This window comes from Nycticebus coucang, chromosome X (genome assembly GCF_027406575.1).
Source record: "Nycticebus coucang isolate mNycCou1 chromosome X, mNycCou1.pri, whole genome shotgun sequence".
Classification (NCBI taxonomy): Eukaryota; Metazoa; Chordata; class Mammalia; order Primates; family Lorisidae; genus Nycticebus; species Nycticebus coucang.
The window spans coordinates 55207684-55221453 of NC_069804.1; the positions used below are offsets into that span (position 1 = coordinate 55207684).

At 53.1% G+C, this 13770-nt stretch overlaps 1 protein-coding gene across 2 annotated transcripts; it reads right to left on the reverse strand.

The window, feature by feature from the left end:
- Nucleotides 1-78: 78 nt before the first annotated feature.
- Nucleotides 79-12943, reverse strand: PRICKLE3 (prickle planar cell polarity protein 3). 2 transcript variants are annotated; one of them, XM_053580823.1, is made up of 9 exons: nt 12683-12943; nt 11368-11453; nt 10330-10513; nt 7064-7177; nt 6348-6485; nt 5427-5630; nt 5148-5334; nt 1317-1616; nt 79-755 (listed from the first exon to the last, which is right to left on the reverse strand). In XM_053580823.1, exons 1-9 carry the CDS (start codon nt 12722-12724, stop codon nt 172-174), a joined length of 1839 nt encoding a protein of 612 aa, XP_053436798.1. In that variant the 5' UTR covers nt 12725-12943; the 3' UTR covers nt 79-171. The 2 variants fall into 2 exon arrangements, with proteins under 2 accessions (XP_053436798.1, XP_053436797.1); XM_053580822.1 differs by having other exon boundaries at nt 11368-11456.
- Between the last annotated feature and the right edge of the window lie 827 nt (nt 12944-13770).

A 13770-nucleotide genomic window follows, 5' to 3' on the forward strand; every position in this document is an offset into this window, starting at 1 on the left:
GGCAAATTGAGGAGTGATGGCTGGGGCAAGAAGGCAACCTCATTTTACAATAAATGTTAAATTCAATAATACAATAGAATCGAGGAGGAAGGAAGGGGCTTTATGACTTAGATTGGGGGAGTTATCAACACCACTGACTGGAGAATGGAGCTCCTCCAGGGCTACCTGTCTTCAAGCCACTATGCAGTTCTTGTCTCGGGCCTGTCGAGACATACCCGGGTGGGAATCCCTGGAAGGTGGTGAGGAGGGGGTGTTGAGAGGCTCAGGTGCAGTTTCCTGAGCAGGCTTGGGCCTGCACAGCTGCGGGGGCAGTGGGATGCGTTCTCCTAGGAAGAAACCATCATCTTCTGAAGACTCGGAACTGGAACTGGAGGGCGAGCTAGAGCAAGATCCTGAATTTGACCCTGATCCCAAGTCACACTGATAGTGGTGATGTCTTCCGGAGTGGCAGTGGTGGCGGCGATGGTGGCGGCGGCGGCAGCGATTGCGGGCCCTGGGTGGGGGACTGCGTGGCCTTCGGCGCTGGGCTGGGGGTGCACTCCGTGTCCGCCGTGGACCTCCCTCAAACACCAGAGGGTCACGGAAGCTGACGCGTGGGGTGCTCTGGCGACCGAAGGCACTATCATCCATATGTGTATTTGGTTGGCCGGAGGACTCTGAGGGTGGTTCTGGGGCACTGCGGAGACCCAGCTCTGGCATGGAGTGGCGTTGGGGGGTCCCTCTCAGAAAGCGGGAGGGCTCCTTGGGGCCTGAAGCTGGAAAGGGAGAGATGGAGGGTCTTCTGCAGGAGGGCTGGGGAAGGGCCTTTCTTTTCCCCACCAGGACTGGAAAAGTAGGGGCAGGAGTAGGAGACAGGTAGGGAGACGAAGAGTCTGGGAAGTAGGAGGCTTGGAACAGGCGCTGAATGGAGAGAGGTTGGGAAGTAAGTACACAAAAACTGTAAGACGGACTGGGGACGTAGTTTTGGATAGAAGGGGCGTGGCCTTGTCTGGAGTAGATTTGATTTGGGATAGAATGGGGTGGAGCCTGGGTGGGTGAAAGATGACTGGCTGGAGAACTTGAGATCAAGCAGGGACAAGTTGAGGAAGGAGACTGCCCCTGTACAGAAGCTGGGTGAAACGAAGTCTCAAGAGGTGGGCTGGAGACTAGGTATGGAATAGTGTGGGGAAGGGGGAGGGCTGAAATGTGGAGAGAGGGCAGCGATGCAGCAGGTGTAGGGCTTGGGTGAGTCATGGGAAAGGGCCGAAGTTGAGACAGGGGGTGGGGTGGGGGAAAGGGGCTGCGGATGGGCATGGCTAGGGATTAGCTTAACTTACCAGGGGGGCATTCCACGCAAGTGTCCTTGGTAGCCATGTTGGATGCCCCCTCCGCAGCAGAATAAGAGGCTGTGGAGGCTGCTAGCGGTGCAGTGACTGTGCCTGCACTCCAGCTACGGCGGTCGGGTCCCGGAGTGGTGCGCTCAGACCCAAGGCTGCAGGCTCGAGAGCAGAAGATTAGGCCATAACGTGGCAGAAAGGGGCGCCCCAGCAGGGCCCGCCCGCAACGACTACAGCAAAAGCAGAGGTCAGAGGCATGCCAGTGCTGACCTTCATAAGCCATCTGGCCCTGGTCCAGGCCTGTGGGACCAACACAAGGGGTAAACTAAGGCAGAAGGCCCAGGATTATCACCCCTCACGAATGGGGATCTTCTTGGGAAGGGTTGGGGAACTGAAGCAGGGTATCCCAAGATGCCCTCTCCCCACTCCAAAAAGACCCTTCTCTGGAGAAAGCAAGAAACTAGAGGTTTGGTCCTCACTCCAAGGTTGGCTGGTAAATGTCTCTCCCCCACTGTCTTTCCCAGGGTTCTCCCTAGCAGAGTAGGGGTGGGCCAGGCTTAGACATTAAGGGGTGGCTTCAGGTGGAAGGAAGAGTGGAAGGCTAGATCTGAAGAGGCCTGAGTGGCAGAGGCACTTAAAGGGAAGACGTGGTCTTGGTTGAAAAGGAGTGGGTCTTAGGAGGTAAGGTGGAACTCCAGCACTGATTTTCAACTGGTGTGCTGTGAAAACTTTTAAAGATCATTAATGAAATTATTTTTGAAAGATCAAAGCACAATCCATATATTCTTTTTTTTTTTTTTTGGTAGAGACAGAATTTCATTTTATTGCCCTCGGTAGAGTGCCGTGGTGTCACACAGCTCACAGCAACCTCCAACTCCTGGGCTTGGGTGATTCTCCTGCCTCAGTCTCCCGAGTAGCTGGGACTATAGGCGCCCATCACAACGCCTGGCTATTTTTTTGTTGCAGTTTGGCCAGGGCTGGGTTTGAGCCTGCCACCCTTGGTATATGGGGCCGGCGCCCTGCTCACTGAGCCACAGGTGCCGCCCTATTCCTTTTTCTTTTTTTTTTTTTGAGACAGAGTCATAGCTTACAGCAAGCTCAAACTCTTGGGATCAAGCCATCCTCTTCCCTCAGCCTCCCAAGCAGCTGGAACTACAGGTACCTGCCATCATGCCTGGATAATTTTTCTATTTTTATTTATGTATGTATTTATTTATTTTTGGAGACAAAGTCTCACTTTGTTGCCCTTGGCAGAGTACTGTGGAGTCATAGTTCACAGCAAGCTCAAACTTTTGGGCTCAAGCGATTCTCTTGCCTCAGCCTCCCAAGTAACTGGGACTATAGGCGCTTGCCACAACGCCAGGCTAGGGTTTTTTTTTTTTTTTTTTTTTTGGAGAGACAGAGTCTCACTTTATGGCCCTTGGTAGAGTGCTGTGGCCTCACACAGCTCACAGCAACCTCCAACTCCTGGGCTTAGGCGATTCTCTTGCCTCAGCCTCCCGAGTAGCTGGGACTACAGGCGCCCGCCATAACACCCGGCTATTTTTTTGGTTGCAGTTTGGCCGGGGCCGGGTTTGAACCCGCCACCCTCGGTATATGGGGCCGGTGCCTTACCGACTGAGCCCCAGGTGCCGCCCCAGGCTAGGGTTTTTTTTTTTTGAGACAGAGTCACACTTGTCACACTTGGTAGAGTGCCATGGTGTCATAGGTCTCAGCAACCTCAAACTCTTGGGTTTAAGCGATTCTCTTGCCTCTGCCTCCTAAGCAGCTGGTACTACAGGTGTCCACCACAACACTCAGCTTTTTCTTTTTTAGACAGAGTCTCACTATGTCACCCTGAGTAGAGTGCCATGGTGTCACAGCTCATAGCAACCTCAAACTCTTGGGATTAAGTGATTCTCTTGTCTCAGCCTCCAAAGTAGCTGGGACTACAGGCGCCTGCCACAATACCCCGCTATTTTTTTTTTTTGTTGTTGTTGCAGTTGTTATTGTTGCTTTGCTGGCCTGCGCTGGGTTTGAACCCTCCAGCCCCGGTATATGTGGCCAGCACTGTAACCACTGTGCTACAGACACTGAGCCACACCTGGCCTTTTTTTTTTTTTTTTTTTGAGACAGAGCCTCAAGCTGTCACTCTGGGTAGAGTGCTGTAACATCATAGCTCACAGCAACCTCCAACTCCTGGGCCCAAGAGATTCTCCTGCCTCAGCCTCCCAAGTAGCTGGGACCACAGGTACCCGTCACAACGCCCGGCTATTTCCTGGCTATAGCTGTCATTGTTATCCAGCAAGCCTGGGCTGGATTCGAACCTGCCAGCTCTGGTGTATGTGGCTGGCACCTCAGCCACTTGAGCCACAGGCACGGAGCCAACCTGGCCTTTTTTTTAAGAGAAGAAGTTTTGCTCTGGCTCAGGCTGTTCTCGAACTCCTGAGATCAGGCAATCCATCTGCCTTGGCCTCCCAGAGAGCTAGGATTTCAGGCGTGAGCCATCATGCCCAGCCAAGGCTAGTTTTTTTTAAGAGACAGGGTCTCACTCTTGCTCAAGCTGGTCTTGAACTCCTGAACTCAGACAATCCACCCGCCTTGGCCTCCCAGAATTCTAGGACTACAGGTGTGAGCCACTATGCTCAGCCTATATTTTTTTTTTTGGTTGCAGTTCAGACGGGGTCGGGCTTGAACCTGCCACCCTCGGTATATGGGGCTGGTGCCTTACCGACTGAGCCACAGGCGCCGCCCAGCCTATATTCTTTTTTAAATGCTTTTTTTTGAGAGAGTCTCAAGATGTCACCCTGGGTAGAGTGCTGTGGCGTCACCGCTCACAGCAACCTCAAAGTCTTGGGCTTAAGCAATTTTCTTGCCTCAGCCTCCCAAGTAGCTGGGACTACAGGTGCCTGCCACAAAGCTCGACTTTTTTTTATTTTTTTTTTCAGTTTCTGGCTGGAGCTGGGTTTGAACTCACCACCTCCGGTATATGGGGTCGGTGCCCTACTCCTTTGAGCCACAGGTGCCGCCCAATGCCTAGCTTTTTGTTGTTGCAGTTGTCATTGTTGCTTTAGCTGGCCAGGGTTGGGTTTGAACCCGCCAGCCTTGCTGTATGTGGCTGGCGCTTTACCCATTGAGCTATGTGTGCTGCCTAAATGGTTTTTTTCGATCGACATAATTTAAGCGTGCCATTGGAGTTTACAGGCTCAAGTGTGCTGTGAGATAAAAAAAGGTTGAAGGGCGGCGCCTGTGGCTCAGTCGGTGGGGCGCCGGCCCCATATCCCGAGGGTGGTGGGTTCAAACCCGGCCCCGGCCAAACTGCAAACAAAGGATAGCCAGGCGTTGTGGCGGGCGCCTGTTGTCCCGGCTGCTCAGGAGGCTGAGGCAAGAGAATCGCTTAAGCCCAGGAGTTGGAGGTTGCTGTGAGCTGGGTGAGGCCACGGCACTCTACCGAGGGCCATAAAGTGAGACTCTGTCTCTACAAAAAAAAAAAAAAAAACAACAAAAAAAAAAAGGTTGAAAACCACTGAGCTAGGGAGTAGGCTGTGACCTAGATTGGATGCAGGAGAGTGGAAGAGAACCAGGCATAGCTTGGTGTGGTAGAGGCTAAGCTAGAAGGTAGTCCTGGGTGGTGGGATTTGGAAGGACCCTGCATCTGGGTCTGGATGTGTAGTGGTGGCACAGTGTGTAGGTGTGAGGTTTATAAGGTATGGAATTCAAACTGTGAGGTTTATAAAGTATGGCACAGTGAGAGACTTACAGTGAAGGTTGCAGGGACTTAGAGGAGAATAGGAATCTTGGTGGGGTGGGGCTATGGCCAAGCTGTCCATCTATCCCACCATGTTCACCCACCAATGTGCTCCCCACAGCCATCACAGTATTCCGCGTGGCGGGCCTCATAGCAGGCACAGCAGTGGGGACGGCTCTGACGCATGACATAGCGCTGCCCTCCTAGGGAAGCTTCACACTCAAAGCAGCAGAAGTGATCCATGTGCCAGTGTTGGCCCTCAGCCTCCGTGCACTCAGGGGAGAAGATGATCTGGAGGGCAAAGGCCATCTGTGGCTGTCAGAAAGACCTGCCCCCCACCCTGCCTTACCCCCACTCCCACCCCTGAGCAGGAAGGCCCAAACCTCATCACAGGCTTGGCAGCGGGGACGCAGGCGTTCAGCATGGTGGCGTCCACAGTAGACCTTGCCAGCATGATAGAAGTAGATGAGGTCAACAAGTAGCTCCCGGCATGTGGTACACATGAAGCACTGTGGGTGCCAGCAGGCGCCCAGGCCTGCACGGCTGGCAAACACTGCGATGTCCCCACCTCCTATCTGCTTCCCACACTGCCATGGAACAGAGAGACACTGTTATCACCACCAAGATGGCCAGATGGATGAGATCAGCCAAGGCATGTTACCCTTGGGTCTTCCCCTGGTGAACCTTTGTGATGGTCTGGGCCTATCACAGGAGTTGCAGTTGGGGGGCACGTTTGAGACTGATCCTGCCCATGAGGGAAGCCATACAGATGGGCCCTACCATCATGGGTGGCCTTACAGGCTAGCCTCTCCCATAATGGGGATGACACAGAGACAGGTCAGGCCCCATGGGGGAAGCATAGAGATAGTCTCCACCCACTTAGACCTCAGCAACAGACCTCACCTAACAGTGGGATATATAGGCAAGCCCACCCAACTCACTACTGGGCTCTGGAGACAGGCCCTGCCACTGTGTTTCAGTTCTTAAAGACAAGTTCTGACCACAAGAGGTCCAGAGAGACAGCCCATACCCCATGTCCACTGCATGGAGGGGAAAAATCCATAGAGAAGGCAAACTACGGCCTCTTTAGAGACAAATGGCACTGAACAGTGGGATCTGAGAGATGGGTCCTATCCATTAGGGTGCTCTAGAGACGTATCTCATTACCAGGAGGGCCTCAGAGATAGACCACTGGGGCTGAAGGGGCAGACAAACCTTATCTTCCCAGGGCTTGGGAGACAGGACCTGTACCCCAGGGCTTGGAGCAAGGGAATTACTCCGTCACCAAGGCCTTTGTGGCTCACCTCCTCACAGATGGCCCCAGTGATGGTCACTGGGAAGATGCGCACAGTGCCACGCCCCAGATTCTCCCGCTTCCGCTGCTGGCTAAAGGCTCGAAGCTCTTTCTTCTCTTCCTCTTCCAGTGCTGTGCAGTACTGGGCCTGGGGGGGATAGGGGTCTTCTAGGCTCTTCCCTTAAGGCCCTGCCCCTGTCCCACGTCCAGACTTCATCTATGCCCAGAAAGTTTTTTTAAATTTTTATTTATTTATTTTTAATTTTTTTTAGAGACAGGGTCTCACTTTTATTGCCCTCGGTAGAGTGCCGTGGCGTCACAGCTCACAGCAACCTCCAGCTCTTGTGCTTAGGTGATTCTCTTGTCTCAGCCTCCCGAGTAGCTGGGACTACAGGCACCCGCCACAACGCCCGGCTATTTTGTTGTTGTTGCAGTTTGGCTGGGACAGGTTTGAACCCGCCACCCTCTGTATATGGGGTTGGCACCCTCCTCACTGAGCCATAGATGCCAACCCCATGCCCAAAGTTTACTACTGACCCTTTGTATAGCTAGTGTTCCCTGCTTGAAACACCCACTTGTGGTTTTGCCAAGGAATGTCCCCTTGATAGTCCCTGGCTGTCCAGAACTCTCATCTCAGATCAGATCGCCCTTCCTCCTATGATCTTGCTCATTTCTTTACAGCTGCCCTGCATTTGCCCAGGCTGTACCTGTCTTCTGTCTCCTTACCTCACTGTCATGTGGGGGCAGCTGGTGCAGTAGCTGCTTGATCCTGTATTTTTCCCCAGGACTGTTGACGTAGGGGACCTTGTCCTCTGGGAGGCAGCTAAAAAACTGATAAACCTGGGAGGACATCAGGGGTGGGAGAATACCATTGAGATTAGGGATGAGTTGGGATGCAGTGAGATGGTGGGTCCACAATTCTCAGAGAAAATTTGAGTCATCAGGAGGGATGTCTCCTGAAAGGCCAGATCATTTCCCTTAGCTCCCAAACATGCTGAGAGTTTCCTCAGCTCTTGACCCCACTTACTCCTCCAGCTGCTATTCCACTTTTCTCCTCCACTTTATAGCAAAATTCCTCAAGAGTTGTGAGCACTCCACTTCCTTCCCTCCCATTCTCTGTGGAGCCTTCTCCAGGCAGGCTTTTGCCCCTACCCGTCCTTCAAAGCTGTCAAGGTCATTGATGATGTCCACATTGTTAAAATTATTGTCCAGGTCTCAGTCCTCATGGGACTTGACCCATCATTTCACTGGACCCAAGTGATCACTCCTTCTTGTAAACATTTTCTTTTTTTCTTTCCTTTTCTTTTTTTTTTAGAGACAGAGTCTCACTTTATTACCTTCAGTAGTGCCGTGGCGTCACACAGCTCATAGCAACCTCCAACTCCTAGACTTAGGCAATTCTCTTGCCTCAGACTCCCGTGTAGCTGGGACTACAGGCGCGTGCCACAACGCCTGGCTATTTTTTTGTTGCAGTTTGGCCAGGGCCGGGTTCGAACCCACCACCCTCGGTATATGGGGCCAGCACCCTTCTCACTGAGCCACAGGCGACGTCCTTCTTTTTTTTTGAGACCAAGTCTCACTATGTTGTCCTCAGTAGAGTGCTGTGGTGTCATAGCTCACAGCAACCTCAAACTCTTGGGCTTAAGCGATTCTCTAGCCTCAGCCTCCCAAGTAGTTGGGACTACAGGTGCCCACCATAATGTCCAGCTATTTTTTTGTTGCAGTCTTTTAGCTGGCCCAGGCTGGGTTCAAATCCACCACCCTTGGTGTATGTGGCTGGCGCCAAAACCACTGTGCTATGGGCACCAAGCCTCTGTAAACATTTTCTTCCCTTGGTTCCCAGGACAGCACTCAGGCCTCATTTTCCTCCTACCCTATTGGCTGCTGTTCTCTGTCCCTCTTTTGGCTCCTCAACTAGTCAACCCTGAAATGCGGAAGCGTCCTAGGGTTTAGTTTGGTCCTCTTGCCTTTGTTGACATTCACCCCCTTGAGAATTACATCCAACCTCATGGCTATAAATATGTGGCTAATATGTTGCAAATGCATATCTCCAGTCCTGTCACCGATCCCTTGAGTTCCAGGCAATGTGGCCACTCAGATGTCTAACAGTTACCTCAAACTCCAGGTGGCCAAATTAAACTTATGCTCTTAACCCTCAAACTTGCTCCTGCCTTTCCCTTTCCCACACAAGTTCATCTGCCTATCCTTGAGGTCATCTTTCACTCCTCTCTTCCACTCCCACAAGCAAGTCCTCTTAGCTCTAGTTTTAAAATATATCCAGAATCTGACCATGTCTTATTGCTTCCATTGCCAGCACCATCATCAGTCACCCAGGCTACTGCAGTAGCTTCCTCCTCTCTGGTCTCCCACTTCCACCCTCACTCCAATGCTGCTCAACAGTCAGCAGCCAAATTATATCCCTCCTCTCCTCACAACTCCCTTGCAGCTTTCCTCTCATTCAGAATCAAGGCCAAAGTCCTTCTTATGGCCCTACCACCTCTCTGACCTCACCCCCAGCTGTTCTGCCCCTCCCTCATTCTGTTTCAGCAGCACTGGCCTCACTGTCCCTTCCACATACCAAGCATACTCCTGCCTAAGGGCCTTGGCATTAGCTATTCATTTTGCCTGAATCGCTCTAATCCCAGCGATCTGCCTGTCTCACATCTTCACCTACTTTAGGGTAGCTCAAATATTAAATTCTCAGAGGATTACCTGGACACCCCATTAACAATGCTAGTCTCTCTCTTCATCATCTGGCTTCCTTTTCTTCTTTTTTTTTGAGACAGAGTCTCACTATGTCGCCCTGGGTAGAGTGCCGTGGCATCATAGCTCACAGAAACCTCCAGCTCTTGGGCTTAAGCGATTCTCTTTTTTTTTTTTTTTGTAGAGACAGAGTCTCACTGTACGGCCCTCGGTAGAGTGCTGTGGCGTTACACGGCTCACAGCAACCTCTAACTCTTGGGCTTACGCGATTCTCTTGCCTCAGCCTCCCGAGTAGCCCGGCTATTTTTTTGTTGCAATTTGGCCGGGGCTGGGTTTGAACCCGCCACCCTCGGCATATGGGGCCGGTACCCTACTCAGAGCCACAGGCGCTGCCCAAGCGATTCTCTTGCCTCAGGCTCCCAAGTAGCTGGGACTACAGGCGCCAGACACATACGCCTGGCTACTTTTTGGTTGTAGTTGTCATTGGCAGGCCTGGGCTGGATTCAAAACAGCTAGCTCCAATGTATATGGCTGGTGCCCAAGCCACTGAGCTACAGGTGCTGAGCCTCTTTTTTTTTTTTTGAAACAGAGTCTCAAGCTGAATCCTGGGTAGAGTGGTGCCCTGGCATCATTAGCTCACAGCAACCTCAAACTCCTGGGCTCAAGGGATCTTCTTGCCTCAGTCTTTTTATTTTTAGTAGAGATGGGGTCTCGCTCTTGCTCAAGCTGGTCTCTAACTCGTGAGCTCAAGCAATCCACCCTCACTGGCCTCCCAGAGTGTGAGGATTACAGGCATAAGCCACTGCGTCCGGCCTCGCTTCCCTTCCTTTTTATTCCACAACCCTTACACCGTCTGACATATATTTATAGGTTTGTTTATTGGCTGTTGCCCTTATGGGAATCTAACTTTGACATGGGCAATATGTTATTTTGTGTTCTGTTCACTGATGTGCCCTCAGTGCAGTGTGTGACCTGCCGTAGGTGCTCCATAACGATTGATTGTTGAATGAATCAATCAATGAAGACTTGTTGAATGAAGCATTGGGATAAAGCCTGAGGTAAAGGATAGGAGGTGGAGTGAAAAGGCCCTGAGGAACTGGTCCCAAGATCACTCAGAGCTCCCTGTGATGGGGACCTGACCATCCCTTAATCACAGATGGGTCAGAACAGCCCTCAGTCTGACCACACACTCTAGTGTTACCCCAGAAATAGGTTCCCACTTGAGCATGAGTGTGTGTGTGTGTGTGCACCCACTGGACAGCAAGAGTGGGTGGCCAGCCTCTGGTCACCTGCTCAGGCTTAAGGCCTGGGGGCACCCAGGCATACTCCTCTGATGCACAGCCTGAGTCATCATCAGAGATGGAGTGGCGCTGGAAGTCTGAGATTAGCCGACACATGATACGTTCCAGGTCCATAGGTACCGCGTGAACTGCATGCTCCTCCCGTGGGCATTTGCAGTGCTGGCAGATCTTCCTGGGGAGGGCCAGGATAGGAGTCAATTACTAAGGGGTTGCTTGCCTAGATACCTCAGCAGCCCAAGTACAACCAAGGGGCAGGGACATGCAGATTATCACCACCAAAGTGTCCTGGGTCTGGGAGTAGGGATGACAGGAGGTGAAGAGTCTATGAGCTAAGGTCACTTGGCTGTGAGAGGCTCAGCTTCCAGCTGTCAGGCACAGGCAGAGCAGGGGATAGCTATGAACTAGGGGTGGGGCTGTGAGCCAGGGCACAGGATGTGAAGGGGTGGGGCTGTGGAGTCTCAAGGACACCCCCTAACCTTTCAGCTCTGGAACTGTGTCACACTCTCCCAGCAGCTGGACTAAGTAGGGGCGGAGCTCCCAAGCTGAGATTGGAATTCTAAATCTAAGTGCTTTCCCTTAGGAAAGCCTCTGGACTTTGTGGTGGAACTTTCCCAAGAGGCAGGGCTCTAGCCTGTGATGAGGCCCGGGTAGGGCTTGAATCTGGGGGCTGGGGGTTGTCTGTAGTATTTTATGAGATTTTTTAGGTGGAAGGCTCTAGTAGGGGGATAGGACATTGGGTTTGGGAGAGTAGTTCTGTGCCTAATGTGGGGGAGGGAGTTAGAGGTCAGTGAGCAGTGCTGCGATCTCCCTAGGGATGAGACTCAGGCTTGGGAGAATCTTCTGGGGGCGGGGCTGTGTGGTGAGTGGAGCTCTCCCAAGACCTCTCAGGAATGAGTCGGGGCGGGGCTCTGAATCGGAGTGAGGCTCTTTTCCCAACTGAGCTCCCCCTGTAGGCAAGGAGCCTAAACCTGGGGGGTTCTCCCAAAGGCAGAGTTCTGACAAAGGCTCTGTAGAGGGGTCGCTTACCTCCAGCCATGCAGCAGGAAGCCGGGGCATTGCTCCCTGCAAGAGTTGCAGGGCCGGCCCCGGTCTGGGTCCTCAGTCTCTGGAAGCTGCTGTGGGCGGGGACAGATGCATGGCCGGGCAAGGTGCGAGAGCAGGGAGGGAAAAGTCAACGCCCACCCCTCCACTCCAAGGCCAGCAACAGCACGTTGAGGCCTGTCTCACCAGGGCAGCGCTGGGCAGGCTGGGACAGAGCCCAGAGACCGGGGAGGACGACACAATCAGAGGCGGGGCAGCTGAGACCACCTCCCAACAAGCCTCCCTTTCAGGGAATTTCCCTCTCTAGTTTGGCCTTGGACTACTCCTCCCCAGCCTAAACACCCTTCCCTCAACTTCACCACCCTTTCTCCAGCCTGGGAACACCCATAAGCCTTAGATGCTTCCAGGCCTCCGACACGCCCCTCAGAATTCAGAGTGCTCTCCCCACCAGAGCACAGAGTCCTTAATCTGGGCATCCCTTCTAGGCCTTATCTCTGTCTCCTCTTCACCCATGGGGCCAGCAGCACTCCTATTCCACAGGATAGGAGACTGAGATCCCATCCTTCCTTGGGATCCCCTCTTGAACTCTGTTCTTCCCTTCAGAAGCTCAGGAGCTGCTAGTGGCTTCACTCCTTCATGCCCAAGGAACTGGGGACCCTCCCCCAGGACTCAGGAGGCCTCTTCTCCATTCAGAAACCCCATATCCCAAGAAACTTTGATCTTTACCCCTCATATCCTAGGGCTATTTACTCCTTTTCTAGATCGCCAAACCCAGACCCCAGCTTCTCTCCTCAGAGACCCCCTCAAAGGAAGAAAAGAGAGAGACCCTCCTACCTAAGAAGTTAAAGCTTCTGCTACAGGTGGCTTAGCAGGGGAAAAAAAAAATTCAAAGCTTCTTGGCTCAGGTAGCCCTCTACTCCTCAAACCCAGTTTTTCGATCCTCAGCATTCAGGCATGCCAGGAGTGTAGGACTCCATCCCTCAGTTCGCCTTCCTCCAAGGTACAGCGCCCCTCCCTCAGAAATTCAGGAGGTCCCTGCTCAACCCAAGACTCAGGACCCTATCTCTTGGCCCTCAGAATTCCCTCTTACAATTCGAAAAAGAAGGGAGAGCACCAGGTCCCAGGGGTGCTGACAAAGGTATTTGGAGAGGTGATTAGGGAGCACAGGCCACCAGACCTACATGTTCCTTCACCCACTCGCCTCCAGCAGCCCCAGCTCCTCTATGGGGCGTCTGTTCTCTATCCAATCGCCTGGGTCACAGTTTACCCCCGACCCCCACTGCCGTTGAGTCCCACTTACCGCACGCCCAGAGCGGCGCCTCCGAGACCCACGCGCGAACATGGCGTTCCCGGGTACGGTCACGTCAGGCCGGGTCAGGCGAATGGAATCCTCGCGGCCCTCTGGCCACCGCGCGTCCGGCGTAAGAGTTCTGTTCCGTAAACCTGACACCCGCGTGGGAGGAGCGCACCCCGCGGAGCCCGCCCCCAGGCTGTGGTCTCTCTTTCGCCGCTGCCGCCACCGAGGCGCCCCCTGCTTAGAGGTGAGCTGTACGCAGCCCAGGAGCCGGGCGTCACTAGGCATGGACCTCAGAACCCCAGTGTGCCACGTGGCCTGTCATGGGGCATTCTAGGGACTTGAGGGCCCTGTGGTGCTGGTGGTGGGGACTTGGAGGTGGCCACCTGACTGGAAGGGGCGGCACGCTAAGATGCTTCCTATCAGTTTATTTAGGAGGGGTACTTATTTACGGGAGGGGTTAAAATCACCTCTTAGCTCCCTCCCCACTAGTGAGGTTTGGAGCGTCTTGCCCCCGGATGAATGCTGCAAGAGTAGTCCACGTCTCATCTGAAGCCCCAGTTGGTGCTCCTTCACCCCCAACAGAGAGCTAAGTCTTTTTTTGTTTTTTGTTTTGCAGTTTTTGGCCGGGGCAGGGTTTGAACCCGCCACCTCCGGTACTCCTTTGAGCCACAGGCGCCGCCCCCAGACAGCTAAGTCTTATACACACCCTATTCTTCCCATTTTCCTCTCAAAGTCAGGACTATTTGAAATTTATGGGGAGAGGGGTAAAGTCTCTGGCCAAATTCCAAAACTCTCTTTCTGGCTCTTTCCCCATCTTTACAAGCCTGGAAGTCAAGCCCCCTAAGTCCTGAGAAGTAGATCTTAAAGTCCCCCCTCCCGCCGCATTTTCTCTCTCCAGTTAGATATTTCCTTCTTTGAGCTGATTGGGAGCCTCCTTCCCACTCTCCGGCTCCGCTGTGCCTTGTGGCTGGGAACTGGGGTTCCTGCGTCCACCGTCAGAACTCGGGCGCCTGTCGAGGGTCTTTAATTAGGCACCGAAGCGGCAGCATTCATCTGAGCCTTTCATTGTGGGCAAGGGGACTTCCTCCATT

Bases quoted from the DNA above. Each gene is read 5' to 3' on its own strand.
- PRICKLE3 (XM_053580822.1), bottom strand. From the start codon at position 12,724: ATGTTCGCGCGTGGGTCTCGGAGGCGCCGCTCTGGGCGTGCG. The intron at 5,335-5,426 runs GTTTGGGCCTTC...TTTGCCCTCCAG, and splicing joins GCTGCCAAGCCTGTGATGAG to ATCATCTTCTCCCCTGAGTG. The intron at 1,617-5,147 runs GTGGGTGAACAT...TTGGTCCCACAG, and splicing joins TGGCTGTGGGGAGCACATTG to GCCTGGACCAGGGCCAGATG.